The sequence below is a fragment of the Pezoporus wallicus genome, unplaced genomic scaffold (genome assembly GCF_028554395.1).
Source record: "Pezoporus wallicus isolate ANWC-B61680 ecotype Strahan unplaced genomic scaffold, APGP_CSIRO_Pwel_v1 scaffold_7850, whole genome shotgun sequence".
Classification (NCBI taxonomy): Eukaryota; Metazoa; Chordata; class Aves; order Psittaciformes; family Psittacidae; genus Pezoporus; species Pezoporus wallicus.
Genome location: NW_026639846.1, coordinates 131,918 through 148,534, shown reverse-complemented (window position 1 = coordinate 148,534; position 16,617 = coordinate 131,918). Strand labels below are relative to the sequence as shown.

Sequence of the window (16,617 nt, the reverse complement as noted above, 5' to 3'; positions counted from 1 at the left end):
GTCCCGGTGGCCGCGGGCCGGGGCGGCGGGGCCGGGTCTGTCGGGTGCGGTCGGGACCGGGTCCGTCAGGCGCGGTCGGGACAGCCCCGCGGGGGCCTCGGGTGCGCTGCCCTGTCGCTATGGCGACGGAAGGGGAGCCCGCGCGCGTGGCTGGAGCTCGGCTGGGGGCGGCGGGGCTATCGCGATAGAGCGAAGGTTCCTATTGCCGGCAGCCTGGGGGGGGCTGTCGCGATAGAGCGAAGGTTCCTATTGCCGGCAGCCTGGGAGAGGGCTGTCGCGATAGAGCGAAGGTTCCTATTGCCGGCAGCCTGGGGGAGTGCTGTCGCGATAGAGCAAAGGTTCCTACTGCCGGCAGCCTGGGGGAGGGCTGTCGCGATAGAGCGAAGGTTCCTGTTGCCGGCAGCCTGGGAGGTCTGTCGCGATAGAGCGAGGGCTCTCAGTGCCGGCGGTGCCCGTGGCTTGGTGGGGCTGTCGCGATAGAGCAAAGGTTCCCAGTACCGGCAGCCTGGGAAGGCTGTCGCGACAGAGTTCCCTGTGCCGGTGGTGCGCGTGGTTTGACTGGGCTGTCACGAGAGAGCAAAGGTTCCCAGAGCCGGGGGTGCGCGTGGCCTGGTGGGACTATTGCGATAGAGCCTCAGGGACTGGAGGTGCATCAGGGCCTCGCGGAGCTATCGCAATAGGAGTGGCGTCCCCAAGGCAGGACTATCACAATAGGAGTGGGGTTGTCACGACAGGAGCGCACCCAGGGGTGTCCCTGTCCCCCGCAGGTCGCTGAGCTCCATCCGGGATGGATGCGGAAGGGGCCGTGGACCCGCGGGCGCTGGAGCGGGAGCTGCGGGCGGCGGTGGCGGAGGACGAGCGTCGGGACAGGGAGAACGCGGCCAAGCTGCGCGCCCTGCGCCAGCGCCTCCCCTCCTACGAGCAGTTCAGGTCGGACGGGGACCCCCGGGGGGAGTGGGGGGGTCCCACCCCAAAGGGCTCCATCAGCACCGGGCGCTCCTGCCCTGGAGCCGAGCACAGCCGCAGGGATGGGGTCTGGAGCTCCAAGGGCTCTGGAGAGAGGAGGTCACTGCGCTTGTGAGCGCCCCAAGCCCGGTGCGGGGCCCCGGGAATCACAGAGTCCTGGAGTCAACCGGGTGGGAGAAGCCCTTTAAGCTCATCCAGTCCAACTGCCAAGGCCACTGCTGACCCATGGCACGAGGGCTCGTCTCCACGGGGTGTGAACGCTTGCAGGGATGGTGTGCAGGTATTGTGTGCAGTTCTGGTGTCCTCAACATAAAGAGGACATGGAACTGTTGGAACAACTCCAGAGGAGGCCACGAGGATGAGCAGGGACTGGAGCAGCTCCTGTATGAAGACAGGCTGGGGAAGTTGGGGCTGTTCAGCCTGGAGAAGAGAAGGCTGCATGGAGACCTCAGAGCAGCTTCCAGTGTCTGAAGGGGGCTACAAGGATGCTGGGGAGGGACTCTTCATTAGGGACTGTAGCAATAGGACAAGGGGCAACGGGTTAAAACTGAAACAGGGGAAGTTTAGATTGGATATAAGGAGGAAATTCTTTCCTGTGAGGGTGTTGAGGCACTGGAATGGGTTGCCCAGGGAGGTTGTGAATGCTCCATCCCTGGAAGTGTTCAAGACCAGGTTGGACGAGGCCTTGGGTGCCATGGTTTAGTGTGAGGTGTCCCTGCCCATGGCAGGGGGGTTGGAACTGGATGATCTTAAGGTCCTTTCCAACCTGAACTATTCTACGATTCTATGGTGACTCCAGCACTGCCCTGGGCAGCCTGTTCCAATGCCTGAGCACCCTTCCTCCAGTCTGTGTTCACTCCTGCAGCCGGTCCAGGTCGCTGTGATCCAAACTGAGAAATTGCCTCAGAGAAGAAGCTTGAAGCCTCGGAGCATTTGCTCTTGCTAAGCATCCCTTGCCCTTCTTGTTGCCTGCAGGAACATCGTGCTGGCATCACACCTCAAGCCCCTAGAAAAAAAGGACAAGATGGGCCAGAGGAGGAGCGTGCTGTGGAATCCCTGTGCAGCCCATGCCAAGGCGCCGCAAGCCAGTGATGTGGAAATACCCCAGGTGAGAGAGATGCTCTCCAGGCCTTTATCCACACCTAAACATCACTCCAAAATAATTTGGGGTATTCTCTTAAAATGCATCTTATTCAGCAGTATCTCTACCCATGAGCAAGCCCTCAAAGTCCCTGGGAGCATTGGTGCTTACATAACCACAGGGCTCATCCTTGCCCACTGCTTTGTGCCTGAGAAGAGCTTGCACCAGCTGCCTCAAGAATCTGCTTCAACCGTGTGGGAATCCAAGGCCAGCTGCAGAGCTCCCAGTGCCCTGCCTCTGGTGGTGGCCAGGAACAGATTCTTAGGGAAGAGTGCCCTCCCTTGACTGCACTTTTCCAGCTGGCTGCGGTTTAGAGACCAGGAGCCAGGGTTGTGCATCTGGAGCATCAAGTTTAATAGCTACAGACCAAGAGCATAGCCAGCGCTTCCTCATCCCGTGGTTTAACGATGGGAAAAGTGTTCTTTTGTTCCAAACCTGCTGCCTGAGGAGTTCGCTGGATGCTCCTTAGTTCTCCAGTTGTGTGAAATAGTGTCTAAACATCTTCTATCTGGGTCATTTGTGATTGGAGTGGCATCTATCCTGCCCTCACCGTTGGACTCTGCCCATGCTGGAATGTCCTGGTCACTGGATGTATAGACAAGGATGATTCCTGTGGATGATTCACATGGAGGCAGGCTAAGAAAGTTGGGGCTGATCAGCCTGGGAAAGAAGGCTGTGTGGTGACCTCATAGCAGCCTTCCAGGATCTGATGGGGGCCTACAAGGATGCTGGGGAGGGATTCTTCATTAGGGTCCATAGTGATAGGACAAGGGGTGATGGGTTCAAACTGAAACAGGGGAAGTTCAGGCTGGATCTAAGGACAAAGCTCTTACCTGTGAGGGTGCTGAGGTGCTGGCACAGGGTGCCCAGAGAAGCTGTGGCTGCCCCATCCCTGGCAGTGTTCAAGGCCAGGTTGGACACAGGGGCTTGGAGCAAGCTGCTCCAGTGGAAGGGGTCCCTGCCCAGGGCAGGGGGATGGAACTGGATGAGCTTTAAGCTCCTTTCCAACCCAAACCATTCCATGATTCTACGATTCTCTGATTTTTTTGACACTGAACCTAATTTGCCTGTTTATTATGAGATGTTTCTGCAACTCCTCTAGGCAGCTTTGTGTTTTCTTAGCATGAGCAATGATCTCCCCAGAGCAAATCCTGTTCCTAATCCCATTAGCGCCTGGGCTCTGATCTCCAGGGCTTCTCCAGTTTGTGTTCCGACACAGCCTGATGTTGCTGGGCCTTGTTCTTGCTCTCTGGATGAAAGCCTAAACATTTTAATGCTCCTTCAGTCTGTGTGTTAGTTACAGAAGTCGGCGGTGATGAGTTCAGCCGTTCAATTGCATGTTGTATAAAACAGGATTTTCTTTTATCTGGGAATCCCACATTGAGCTTGGCTTTCTTGTAGTGCAAGCTCTCTGCCAGAGACCCCTATGAATGCAGTCTGTTACAAGACAGTGGGGGAGAGCCATCTGCGTCTTTTCTGGGGGTTACATCTTACCTCTTTCATCTCTTTACTCCTCTGATTTGCCTCACAGTGCTCGAGGTGGAGCAGAGCTTTCTACTGAGCTACCCTGATCACCAGGAGCTCCCTTCCCGAGCAGCAGTGATGGATCCGCAGCAGGCAGCATGTCTGGTTCTGGTTAGGGTTGGGGTCACTCCGCTCTTGGTCTGTTTATCCACACCACATTTCATGCCTCATCCATTCTTCCTTTATTTTCTCTGAAGTCCTCTGGTTTCTATGGGGCTCGAGGAACCCCACAGAAACCAGAAATGGTAGTTCCTTGTCTTTATGTTTTGCCACCCCACAAGCTTTATGCAGCCCTTAGTGCTATAAGCGTCTGTTAAAGACATCTCAGCCATCCACAGGTTGTTCGGGGCCGGGGGGAGGAAGGATGCAGATCATCAGTGGGAACAAAATTGAAGGAACTACTTTTTCTTTCAGGAACTGGATGGACTGCCTGGAACCTCTGCTGAATTTCACAGAGATTGGCGCAGATGCTTAAAAAGCAGAAAACTGAAATACCAGTTTCTGCTGGCGCTGGGAGGGGAGGCCTTGGGCAGAATCTTTCAGGCTGACTTGGGCTATGGCCTCCTGGGTGAATTTCTGACGGTGCTGGCAGAGAATGTCTGTCATGAAGACAGAGATGCCATCCTTCAGATCCTACAGAGCCTTTCGGGCACCAAGCGCTTCGGGTTAAACCTGGATCTTCTGAGCGAGCTGGAGAAGGAGAGCAGCAGGGATTTGTTTAGGAAGCTGCGGAGCATGAGCAGGGGGGATTGGACCGCCGGCCATCCCAGCAGCACGGCCGGCTGCGAAGCAGAGCAGGAAGGCAGCCTCATGGATGCCAGCTTGCAAAAGGAAACCGAGGAGGAAAGGAGAGTGCTGGAGTTGATGAAGTGTTACCAGATCAACTGAAGGAGCAGAAGCACCAGAATCGTGCAGAAATAGAGGGCAAACAGAGGCTCAAAGCTTGACTTTGGCATTGCTGTGTGAGAGGGGGATAAATCGGATACTTCTGGAGCACTGCTGTACCTTTCTCTGTACCTGGGAGCCACCCAGAGCAATAGTTCTGCACAAATAAAGGTTGGTTACTGAGAGGACTGCGCTGTGATCTTTGGGGCAGGGTGTCCTCACAGAACAGCTCTGTGAGAGTCTCTTAGATGCAGGGGGGGAGTCTCAAACATTACCTGTGTGGAGGGGCTTTGGCACACAAAGCCCTTGGAAAGCCATCAGGGAAGATGTAAAAGTCTAACTACCATGTTTGAGACCTCTTCTTCTGGGCTATGGAGGTCATCTGCCATCAGAGGAGGGTCTTCTCTGGGTTCACTGTACTTGGAGGGTTCAGAGCAATGATTAACATTCACTGCAACTGAGACTTTCAAGAAGATGGTGGCAATTCCCCTGTTGCCACCACGCTCCCCATCGCTGCACCCCTCCTCCATGGCTGTGCTGCACAAAGGAGCTGCCAGCTCATAGTCACAACACTCCAGAGCAGCTGGGAAGAGGGAGGGTTCTAGAGCCCGTGTCCCGGGGAACAGCCTGCCCCAGGGTTGTTCAGAGGGCTTCCCAGCAGGTACTGGGCTGGAATGGGATATTTCAGCTGCTGTTTGATCCCTGCTATCAGCTGTGTGCACTGAAGGCAGGGGGTCATTTGCAAACCCCATCTCGGGCCAGCGAGCTGGTGCGTGCATCGTCCCTGCCTGGCACTGACACTGCTGAGGCTTCCTGCCCTCCCTGCGGAGGACGTGGGGGCTGCAGAGGCTGTGCGGTGCGATGGGGACAGGGCTGCCGGGAGCTGCTCTTCTCCTCTGCCTGGTAGATGTTCTCCATGCTTTTGCGATTGAAGAGAAGGGAGATGTGTTCAAGAGAATGGCTTGTCCTGCTTTCCTGATGTTCGACAACGCCGCTTACCTGGCTGACATGACCTTCGAGCTCCCTTGCAAGTGCAAGCCTGAAGGGGTCTCTTCTGTCACCTGGTATTTCCAGAAGAACATGGGCAGCCGTAAAACCACGGTCCTGACGGACTTTGCTGGCAATCTGATCGTGGACTCAGGCCACATCCACGCCGGCAGTGACATGCTGAAGCGTTTCAGCATCCGGATGTTCAGCCTCATCGTCTTCCGAGCCCAGGCGACAGACTCAGGGCACTACCTGTGTGGCACTAAGGAAGGGGACTTCTTCTACGGCTACGACGTGGACGTGCAGCCCACCAAGTCCATCGTGGTGGCTTTTGAGGACAAAGGCCAGCACGTCCAGGATGACCGCACGGGGCAGCTCATCAACCTCTTCACCACCTTCTGGGACTGGACTCGGTGTGACCGCTGCGGGGTGAGAGGCGAGCAGCGGCGGATCGGGCTCTGCTACGTGCAGACAGCCCAGCTGCACCCCCGCTACCGTGCTGCTGTGCCCAACGTCACGTCCTGTGGCTCCAAGGCTGTCCCCGCTCGCTTCCAGAGCATGAGCCACCTCCGAAGCCCCGAGGTGGCCATCCGAAGCTGCGTGACCCCTTGCCGGACGGACGAGGTCCCCGAGGAAGGTGTGCAGACCATCTCCAATATCATTTCCAAGCTGGGTAGGAAGCCCTGGCTGCCCCATGTCCCCACCCAGTTCCACAAGCAGCCCATTGGAACCGACCTGATCATCGCGTGCCCAGGAGCCCGGCCCGAGCATGCCGTGGCCTGGGACAAGGACTCCATGCGGCTCTACCTCTCCCGCTACCTCGTCCATGTCAACAAGACCATGCGGGTCTTCATTGACCACGGCAACCACCTGCACATCCAGCGGGTCCGGAGCAGGGATAGAGGCACCTATTTCTGCTGGCGGGAGGGCAAGATGGTGGCTGGCTTCCGGCTCAGCGTGTTCCACCAGGTCCGGCGCCGGCGCTCGCTCCAAGACCCCGAGACCATCTACGCCATGCGCATCATCGGCATCAGCTACATCATCATCAGCATCCTCTTCGTCGTCATCCACGTGTGCCAGTGCTGCTGGCGGGCGCTGAGGGGCCCTGTCTGAACCCAGCATCTCCAGCACGGCCCCAACGGGACACTCTTACCCCTCGGACCATTTTCCCATTGGAAATTCCTGGTGTTCCGAGCAGGAATTCGGGCAGCTGCTCAGCCTCCCTGCTGGGTCCAGAGAGTGATGGAGAGGCCCCAGTGTGGAAAGCTCCTCGTACTGCAGATTGGCTTAGCAGGGACACGAGGGGATTTCACACCAGCACCGTTTGTTCCTGGCTCTGCTGCTGGCTTCTGGTGTGGTTTTAAGCTCAATATAGTCCCTTCCAAAAGAGTTCCTGGAGTTGGTGCAGGATCCTCTGGCCAAGCTCTACAGAGTTCTCAAAACACATCAGTGATTTATTAGAGCTGGGTTGCTAAAAGGCTGCTAAAACCACGAATCAACCCATTTAAATCCAATTAATCCTGGCTTTCCTTACCCTGTTTGTTTGCTGAGAACTCGGAGTGCCAACACTTCAAACTGTTCAATGCTCCTTTGAGCTCCCCAGCTGGAGCGAGCCCTTTCTGCAGATCCAGGTCTCATCAGTTTTTAGTTCCATTTCTGAAAAGTCTTGTATTTTTTTATTTATTTTTTTTTTTTAATTTTTCAAATCAATCTGTTGATTCTCTGAAGAAATTTCTCTGGGTTTTGGTTGCTTTGAACTCCCCTGACTCAGCACCAGCTTGGGAGCCAATAGTTACGCCTGACACAACTACCATGCATGGCCTCCAAAGAGGATGGCATCTCCACAGGGTTTCGGTGGCCTGGAGCAGGACTTCCTCATCACCCGTGCTTGAGGATGTGGCTGAGGGATTTCGGCTTTCCCAAGAGAAACCCCTCTGTCCAGGAGGGCAGCATCCAGGCTCCCTCACAGGTGTTGGCCCATGAAGCATCGGCCATGCCTTGGGGTACAGCACCGAGCTTGTGTCCCCCGATGGCTTTGAACTCAGTTTGAGCTCCCAAAGGGCCTTTCCACCCCGACTGATCCCATCTAACTCACAGCCCTGGCTGTGGAGAGGCGGTTGCAGGCAGAACGTGGAAGCAGAGCACTGGGTTTAGCTTTATTTCTCCTCTCAAGCTGCTGCGGGCGTTAGTGCATTAATTCAGCAGCAACGTGGGCTGCAAAGCTCCAGCTCGCAGGGGACTGAGCCCCCCGGGCCGCCACCATCCCACCCCCGATGCCAAACCCGGGCAGCACCCATCTCCTGAGGCATCTGCCCTTGGGAATGGCCTTTGGTGTCGGCGGTGGCAAAGCATGCTCAGCGCCGGAGCCAGGGGACGAGGGGGACGGAAGGGAGGAGGGGATGGCATCCGAGTGGCATCCCATGTGCTCACCCCAAAGGGCTTCCAGGTTGTTGCTCCTGTGTTAGGTGGCATCAGGGCAGGTTTTGCTCGTGGTGCAGGTGGGTGTAGGGGCTGCAGGGGAGCACCAGGCTGGGTGATGGCACGTGCTGGTCCAGGGGGGGAGAACAGGAGTACAGATGTGGGGACAGAGCCACGTGGAGCCCGAGGACAAGGGATTCCTCCCATCCCATCCATTCCTTGAGTGCCCGCTCTGAGGGCAGGCTCAGGCTCCATGCACTGCAGGGATTGACTGGGGCAGCCCCAATCCCAGTCCCCGTGGCTCCCAGTGGGACAGGCAGGATGGGGATGGCTCCATTTGTCCTTCTCCTGTCACCCCCCGCTCCATTTTCACCTGCCTGGGACCCCCCCAGGGCCATGGGTCACCCCTTGCCGTGAGTCCCTTGGGACGGTTTCTCCTCACCATGATCATAGGGAACGGTGGTGGTGGACACCCAATGCAGGGCAGGTCTGTGCCAGGAGAAGCCCTTGTGGCCACCCACCACTGCTTCAGCCCCACAGAGCAGCCCGGACACCCCAGCATCCCATCCTCATCCCTAGGAATCCCTCATTATCCTCATTTCATTCCCCTTTAACATCATCCCGACAGCATCCTGCCTCTCCATCCTCCTCTTCCTCCTCCCCATACCTCTTGGCTAAGCTCACCCCATGCTTGGTGATGGGGAAACGTCCCTGACCAGCCGGTACCTTGCACCCTGCAGCCCCCCAGCACCAAGGGTGCTCAGGGTCCGGATGCACTGGGGAGATTTGGGGTGACCTCCCAGCGCAGGCAGAGGGCACCAAGGTGGGATGCAGGCCCCAAATCCACCAGCCCCTCCATGCCATGGGAATGTGGTAGCATCCCTATTGGGAATGTCAGCTCTGCCCTGTTCTGTTCACCCCCCTTGGGTACTGTCCATCCCCAGCCAGCCGGGTGCTCTGCTGGGAGCCAGCTCCAAGCAGGGTGTCAGCAATGTCCCTGGGCAGGGGAGGATGTTGGAGATACAAGGGGTGGATGGGAGGGAGATGTCCCCACTGAAGCACCACCAGCTCCTCCTGGGGCTCCCTCGCAGCATAGGATGGGACCTATGGAGCTACACCTACAAGCATGCGGCTGCTGCAGGCACCCGCTCTACACCAGCTCCTTGGGCTCCTGCTTGGGCTCCTTCAGCACCTGGAGGCAGAGGGAGGGGCACCATCACCCTGCACCATCACCCTGCACACCGTCACCCTGCACCATCACCCTGCCCCATCACCCTGCCCCACCATCACCCTGTGCCATCACCCTGCCCCACCATCACCCTGCCCCATCACCCTGCACCATCACCCTGCACTGTCACCATCACCCTGCCCCATCGCCCTGCCCCATCACCCTGCCCCATCACCCTGCCCCATCACCCTGTGCCATCACCCTGTGCCATCACCCTGCCCCATCACCCTGCCCCATCACCCTGCGCCATCACCCTGCCCCATCACCCTGTGCCATCGCCCTGCCCCATCACCCTGCACCATCACCCTGCACCATCACCTTGTGCCATCACCCTGCACCATCACCCTGTGCCATCACCCTGCACCATCACCCTGCACCATCACCCTCCACCTGGCTCCAGCTGAGCCTGCTGGGCTCTGAATGAGCCTGGGGACAGGGATGGTTTCCCCTATGAGCTGCCAGGCTCGGCTCCACCACATCCAGAGGCAGCCCATGCCCTGCTCTCAGGGCACTGGGATCACCAGCTCCTGGGGCTGAGGGATGGCAGCCCCATGTGCGTGTCCCCTTGGGGACACCCCATGGGAGGCAGGGGTGGAGGGGAGGCAGCGCGAGTGACATGGATGAGGAAATCCCACCCCTCCATCTCTGGTCTCCACAGTTTTGACCACGATGCTCCTCTTCACGTGGGCTTCTGACGTGGATTTAGTGTCCAGGCTGGTCTCTAGGGCACATGGACAGGACATGGCAGTGACCCAGTGCCCGGGGTAGAGCCCTTCCAGCCATGCTCAGGTGGACAGGCCCAAAGGAAACACATTGGGCTGGAAATCCCTAAACCACCTTGGGACACAGCTGCCCTGGGGACATGACCAGTCACAGGGACATCCTGTGGGATGCAGCTGAGGATGCAGTTGGCCTCGGGGATGTGCTTAGCACTGAGGAGGGAGCTGGCTTTGGGATGGGATCAGCTTTGGGGACACAGTAGGCACTGGGGACATGTTTGGCCTTAGAGATGGGGTTGGCAATGGGGACATCGTGGCTTTGGGATGTGATTTGGACTTGAGGACAGGGCTGTCCGTGAGGACACAGCTGGCACTGAGGAGCACAGTTGGCATTGGGGATGTCATTGGCACTGGAGACACAGTGATTTGGACAGTCCTGGGGACATCACTGGCCTTGGGACAGGCTCAGCCTTGGGGATGTGGCCATGGGACGCTCCCCCCACAACTTGGGGAAACCGAGGAGCCCTGGCTCCATGGCAGGAACCCTCTCTGGATGGGGCAGGGACAGTCAAGGTGGCATCTTCTCCACGGAGCCCCTCCTTGTGCCCCCATCCTGCCCCATGCATAGCCCCAGGCTCACTTCGGATCTGCAGGGTAGAGAAGCTCTGCCCAGGGATGGTGATCCTGCAGGAGCAATGGGGGAGCAATAGGGTCCTGCTGCCCCCAGCACAGGCTCCAGCCTGCCCAGGGCTGGGTCTTGGCTCGGGGCATGGCTGGGGATGGGGAGAGGAGCAGGACGGAGCCCCCTCCGCCCCCACCTGCTCTCCTCGCCCTCCAGCAGCCTGCGGTAGGCGGCGATCTCCACGTCGAGGGCCAGCTTGATGCTGAGCAGGTCCTGGTACTCCTGCAGCTGCCGCGCCATCCCCTCCTTGAGCCTGCGGGCCTCCTCCTCCAGCCGCAGCACCGCGTCCCGGTGCGCGGCCGCATCCAGCGCGCAGCGCTCCCGCAGCGCCCGCAGCTGCCGCTCCAGGGACCCGTTCTGGGGACACCCCCATGGCACCCCTGCACCTCCGGCCTTGGGGACCCAGCACAGGGCGGCACCGCCGCGGCGGGGGCCGAGGCCAGGTTCTCCCCCTCGTGCCGCGCACCCATCACCTACCGAGCCCCGCAAAGCCTCCAGGACGCAGGAGAGGGCCCGGAGCTGGCTCCGGTACTCGTTGGCCTCCTGCTTGGCTCCGCGCAGAGCCTCAGCACCGCGGGCGGCCGCATCCGACAGGTCTGCAAACTGCGGGGAGCAATGTGTGCAAGGGCATGGATACACGGAGCCAGGTGGAGAAGGGCCCCGGGGGCACAGGGCATGGAAAGATGCCCTGAACCTAAACATAACCCAAAAACTAATAGTGACCCTAACCCTAACCCTGACCCTGACCCGGACCCTGACCCTAATTCTAAGCCTAAATCTACACTTGAACCTAATCAAAACCCAGACCCAAACCCTAACACAGACACTAATTCTAAACCTGACACTGACACAAACCCTAAAACGAAACCTGACCCAAAACCTAACCCTAACCCTAACCCTGACCCTAACCTGACAATAATCATGAACCTAACCCTCAATCTCACCCTAAACCTAACCCTAACTCTGACCGTAACACTAACCCTAAACCTAACCCTAATCCCAAACCTGACGCTAACCCTAAACCTGACCCTAACCCTAACAATGACCCTAACCCTAACCCTGAACCTAACCCTAACCCTGACCCTAACCATACCCTGACCCTAACCCTAACCCCGACCCTAACCCTACCCCGACCCTAACCCTAACCCCAACCCTAACCCTAACCCTGACCCTAACCCTAACACTAGCCCTGACCCTGACCCTAACCCTAAACCTGACCCTGATGCTAACCCTGACCCTAACCCTAACCCTAACCCTATCCCTGACCCTAACCCTGACTCTGACCCTGACCCTAACCCTAACCCTAACCCTAACCCTATCCCTGACCCTAACCCTGACTCTGACTCTAACCCTGACCCTGACCCTAACCCTGACCCTAACCCTGACCCTGACCCTAACCCTGACCCTAACCCTGACCCTAACCCCCAGTGCCACTGGGGATGTGTCCATGCTCACATGGGACATGCACTTGGTGGCACTGGGGGCACGTCCCTGTTCCTGCAGCACAAAGGGTCCTGAGGACATCCCAGCCCCACGTATGGGGGCACATCCCTGCTCCCATGGGAGGAAGGGACAGCGCACGCAGGATGTGCCCCCAGTGCGTGTGGTGCTGGGACACGTCCCTGCTACCACGGGTGGAAGGAGCAGCGCACATGGCTGATGGCACGTGTTGTGGGAGCATGTCCCTGGGCTCTTGAGCTGACGGGACAGGGGATGTGGGACACATCCCTGATGGCAACTGCTGGGGATGTGCCCCAGCCCTGCGGGTGGGAGGGACGGTGCCTTGGGATGTCACAGGGGACGTGTCCCTGCTCCTGTGGGATGGTGCACGTGGGTGATGCTTCACAATCCTTAGGGACCATGCCTACATGAGTTACCACAGGGGACACATCCCTGCTCCCCACAGGGACCAAACCAGGACGTGAGACACAAACAGAGACAGCGAGGACCCCAAACCACATGTACCATAAATCATACAGTGGTTTGGGTTGGAAAGGACCTTAAAGCTCCTCCAGCTCCAACCCCAGCCACAGGCAGGGACCCCTTCCACTGGAGCAGCTTGCTCCAAGCCCCATCCAACCTTGCCCTACGAAGGGCACATCCAGGCCACCCGTCCATTGGGTGCTTGGCTCCTACCGCACCTTGGACTTGTACCACTCCTCGGTCTCCTGCGCGGTGCCGGTGGCCACGGCCTCGTACTGCCTGCGGAGGTCACGCAGGGCAGCCGCGAGCTGGGGCTTGCTCGTGTCCGCCTCGACGTGCACCCGCTGCGGGGCCGACTGCTCCTGCAGCTCCCGCAGCTCCTGGGGGCACAGCAATGGTCAGTGGGACCCCCCCCCACCGACCAGGGCCGGGACCCCCCCTTCCCCCGGGCTCCCCGAGCAGCGTTACCTCCTCGTGCACCTTGTGCAGGAAGGAGATCTCCTCCTGCAGGGTCCCCACGCGCCGCTCCAGGTCCAGGCGAGCCAAGGCAGCAGCATCCACGTCCTGTCACCATGGGGGGAAACAGGAGGGGCTGTGCCAGGGGCCTGCTGCCTCCTGAGCTGCCTGCTCCTGCCCGTCCCTGCCCTGTCTTTGCCTATCCCTGCCCCATCTCCATCCCTGCCCTGCCTTGTCCTTGCCCGTTCCTACGCCATCCCTACTCATCCCTGCCCCATCTGTCCATCCCCATCCTTACCCAATCTGTCCATTCCCATTCCTTCTCCATTCCCACCTATCCCTTCTCCATCCTCATTCATCCCTTCTCCATCCCCATCCCTGCTCAATCCCCAGCCCTACCCCAGCCCTACCCATCCCTGCTCCATCCGCATCCCTACCCAATCCCCATCCCTTCTCCATCCCCATCCTTTCTCCATCCCCATCCCTTCTCCATCTCCATCCTTTCTCCATCCCCATCCCTTCTCCATCTCCATCCCTGCTCCATCTCCATCCCTGCTCCATCCCCATCCCTATCCCTGCTCCATCCCCATCCCTACCCAATCCCCATCCCTGCTTCACCCAAGCTCCATCCCCACATATCCCTGCAGGAGGCTGAGCCAGGGGCAGAGCCACTGGGGTGCAGGGTGGGGGATGCAGGATCTGACCCCTGTCCTCACCTGCCTGTAGGCAGCCAGGTTGCTCTCGGCCTCCAGCCGCAGGGTCACCTCGTCCTGCAGCCTGTGCCGGGGTGGAAAAGCACCATTACCTGTTCAGCACCATTACCCATTCAGTACCATTACCCATTCAGTACCATTACCCGTTCAGCACCATTGCCCGTTCAGCACCATTGCCTGTTCAGCACCATTGCCCGTTCAGCACCATTACCTGCTCAGCCCCATGGACAGACACACACCCCCCCTGCCAGCTCAACACAGCCCCACGACACCAGCCCCTACACCCTAGGTTAGGTGCATGTGCCCATCGCACACCCTCCACCACTGTCCCCAGGGGCCACCCGTTTCCCCATCACCACCCTGGTACTCAGCAGTACCTGGTCCCCAGGGCTACCCTGGTCCTGGTGACCACCCTGATCCCTGGGGACACCCCAATTCTCTCATTAGTCCTAGGTGTCACCTTGGTCCTTGTTACCACCGTGGTCCCCATCACCACACTGGTCCCCAGAACAAGCCTGATCACCATGCCGGCATCCACCCTGGTGGTCCCCCTCACACCCATCCCCAGTGACCACCTTGGTCCCTGGGGGCATCCTGGTGGGCCCCCTGCTCCCCATCACCACGCTGGCCCTGATCACCCTCCTGCTCACAGCACCCACCTTGACCCCGCGCCTACCGCAAGCCAGGCAGCTCCTTACTTGTGCTGGAGGCTGCCGAGGTCCTGGCTGAGCTCGTCCCTCTCCGTCTCCAGATGGGCCTTGGCGGTGGCCAAGAGCTCCACACGACCCCGCAGCTCACGCAGCTCCTCCCGGTAGACGCCGGCCACACGCCAGGGCTCCCGGTCCCGCGCCTGGTTCAGCTCCAGCACCAGCACCCGGTTCTGCCGCTCCAGCAGCCGGACCCTCTCGGCGTAGCCGGCGAAGCGGTCGTTGAGCTCCATCAGCTCCACCTTCTCCTTGGCGCGCGCCTCCCTGAACTCCGAGTTGAGCGCCGTGGCCAGCGAGAAATCCATCCTGCCCGTGCCCGTGCCCATGCAGGGACCCAGCTGGGTGCTGCGGGGCGCCCGGGGTGCTCCCCGGGGCAGCGGGGCGGCGGTGCCGGAGCGGCGGCAGGAGGAGGACAGGCGCTGGCTGTCCATGCCGATGGGATGGGGGCGATGCGCCGGGATGAGGGGTTTTATGGAGCCCGGGAGCCCCTGTCCCGCTGGCACTGGCCACTGGCCACAGAGCTGGAGGGATGGCACAGACCCCAGCCGCTGCGGCGCCTGCAGGGGTGAATGCACCCTGGCACCCGGCCTGGCCACCGGGAACCGCCTGCCCCATCCATCGGCTCTGCTGGGATCCAGGGAGGGCATTGGACACCCGGCATGGGGAGCACAGAGCGTGGCCATCCCTACCCACCCCTTCTCCATCCCCATCCCGGCTCCATCCCTAGCCATGGGGCAGCCGGTGGGGCTCGCTGGGAGCAATGCCATGGGGACACTGGGTGCTGGGTCCGAGGTGTCACAGGGTGCCCACTGCAGTGCCTGGGCTGTGTCTGCAGCCTGGGGATCCATCCAGCAGCGTCTTGAGGTGCTCAGGGTAGGGAGAGCCCCTGGGCAGGCTCGGGGGTGGGTGTGCACCCCCCTGCCATGCACATAGCGTGGTTCTGCCGCCTGATGATGCTGATGCTGACCTGGATGCTCCTTTGGACCATGTGGATCCAGACAAGGAGCCTGATTCACATCCCCCAGACCATCATGGTAAATGGGCAGCTGTAAAGGGAGGAGCGAGAGGGGCAGGGATGCAGGTGGATCGAGAGCTTTCCCGGTGCTGTATGTGCCGGATCAGGACCCACGGAGGGAAGGTCTCTCCTATGCTCTTATCAAAGGTACCAGGTGAGCAGTGACGGACCATGGACTTGGAGCCCCGTGTACAGCTCATTTGATAGGGTCTCTCTGGGATGCTCACGTACCAGGATCCGGCACATACAAACATATCCATGTTTCCATCAACCCCCGCAGACTTTTCCAGCCTGATCATCCATCCTCACAGGATCCTGGCTCCATGTTCTGTGCGTGGGGCCGTGGAGTGGGGTAATGATGGTCTGGGTTTTGTGTTTCAAACGTTGTAATTGTGAGGAGTGTGTTTGTGGGATCCCTCGTGTGTGTCTGTGTGTGTCTGTGTCTGTGTGTCTCTGTGTGCCTCTGTGTCTGTGTGTGTCTGTGAATGTGTCTTTGTGTGTGTGTGTCTGTGTGTGTGTGTAGGTGGCAGGCAGTGTTCTGTGTGGTTTTTGTTGTCGGGTTCCCGTATTAGTTTTTAAGGGAGGGATGGAAGCAGGCACTGCTGCCCCTTCACTTGTTTGATCCCCGTGTGCAGAAGAAGCTCCCCCCGATCCGGCTCCCAGCGTTCCTCCAGTGGCACGGCCGGGATGGACACCGGCGCCGTGCAGTGAAGGAAACCCCCCGAAAACCCTTTCAATCTATGGGAGCACTGGGGCCGTTTGTAGACACCCCACAGACAAAGCCTCAAGAGCGCCTGCAGCACGCGGGGCACACGGGAGGAGCCCAGCTCAGGGTGTTTAAAGTGACCTGGGTGTGAATCCGGGGCTGGGAGGAGCGGATGGATCGGGTGACACCAGAGCTGCAGGCTGGAACAGCGAGAGGGGCAGTGCAGCCCCGGCTCCATCGGCTCCATCACCTCCATCAGCTCTATCGGCCCCATCACCTCCATCACCTCCATCGGCCCCATCACCTCCATCACCTCCATCAGCCCCATCAGCTCCATCACCTCTATCAGCTCCATCAGCCCCATCAGCTCCATCACCTCTATCAGCTCCATCAGCCCCATCAGCCCCATAACCTCCATCAGCCCCATCACCTCCATCAGCCCCATCAGCTCCATCACCTCTATCAGCTCCATCACCTCCATCACCTCCATCAGCTCCATCACCTCTATCAGCTCCATCACCTCCATCACCTCCATCAGCTCCATCAG

At 59.3% G+C, this 16,617-nt stretch overlaps 3 protein-coding genes across 3 annotated transcripts; 2 read left to right on the top strand and 1 right to left on the bottom strand.

Moving 5' to 3' along the window:
* The first annotated feature begins 677 nt into the window (after positions 1-677).
* Positions 678-4,701, top strand: CCDC103 (coiled-coil domain containing 103). The gene is made up of 3 exons (XM_057416641.1): positions 678-930; positions 1,942-2,074; positions 4,046-4,701. Exons 1-3 carry the CDS (start codon positions 788-790, stop codon positions 4,517-4,519), a joined length of 750 nt encoding a protein of 249 aa, XP_057272624.1. The 5' UTR covers positions 678-787; the 3' UTR covers positions 4,520-4,701.
* Positions 4,702-5,358: 657 nt separating this feature from the next.
* On the top strand, positions 5,359-6,691 carry FAM187A (family with sequence similarity 187 member A). The gene has a single exon (XM_057416629.1). It carries the CDS (start codon positions 5,378-5,380, stop codon positions 6,614-6,616), a length of 1,239 nt encoding a protein of 412 aa, XP_057272612.1. The 5' UTR covers positions 5,359-5,377; the 3' UTR covers positions 6,617-6,691.
* Positions 6,692-9,071: 2,380 nt separating this feature from the next.
* GFAP (glial fibrillary acidic protein) lies at positions 9,072-14,780 on the bottom strand. The gene is made up of 9 exons (XM_057416628.1): positions 14,341-14,780; positions 13,646-13,706; positions 12,942-13,037; positions 12,692-12,853; positions 11,028-11,153; positions 10,687-10,907; positions 10,509-10,552; positions 9,785-9,870; positions 9,072-9,113 (listed from the first exon to the last, which is right to left on the bottom strand). Exons 1-9 carry the CDS (start codon positions 14,778-14,780, stop codon positions 9,072-9,074), a joined length of 1,278 nt encoding a protein of 425 aa, XP_057272611.1.
* Positions 14,781-16,617: the final 1,837 nt, after the last annotated feature.

Bases quoted from the DNA above. Each gene is read 5' to 3' on its own strand.
- CCDC103 (XM_057416641.1), top strand. From the start codon at position 788: ATGGATGCGGAAGGGGCCGTGGACCCGCGGGCGCTGGAGCGGGAGCTG. The intron at 931-1,941 runs GTCGGACGGGGA...TGTTGCCTGCAG, and splicing joins CCCTCCTACGAGCAGTTCAG to GAACATCGTGCTGGCATCAC. The intron at 2,075-4,045 runs GTGAGAGAGATG...TTTTTCTTTCAG, and splicing joins GTGATGTGGAAATACCCCAG to GAACTGGATGGACTGCCTGG.
- FAM187A (XM_057416629.1), top strand. From the start codon at position 5,378: ATGGGGACAGGGCTGCCGGGAGCTGCTCTTCTCCTCTGCCTGGTAGAT.
- GFAP (XM_057416628.1), bottom strand. From the start codon at position 14,780: ATGGACAGCCAGCGCCTGTCCTCCTCCTGCCGCCGCTCCGGCACCGCC. The intron at 12,854-12,941 runs GTAACGCTGCTC...CTGTGCCCCCAG, and splicing joins TGCACAAGGTGCACGAGGAG to GAGCTGCGGGAGCTGCAGGA. The intron at 10,908-11,027 runs GTAGGTGATGGG...GGGTGTCCCCAG, and splicing joins TGGAGGCTTTGCGGGGCTCG to AACGGGTCCCTGGAGCGGCA.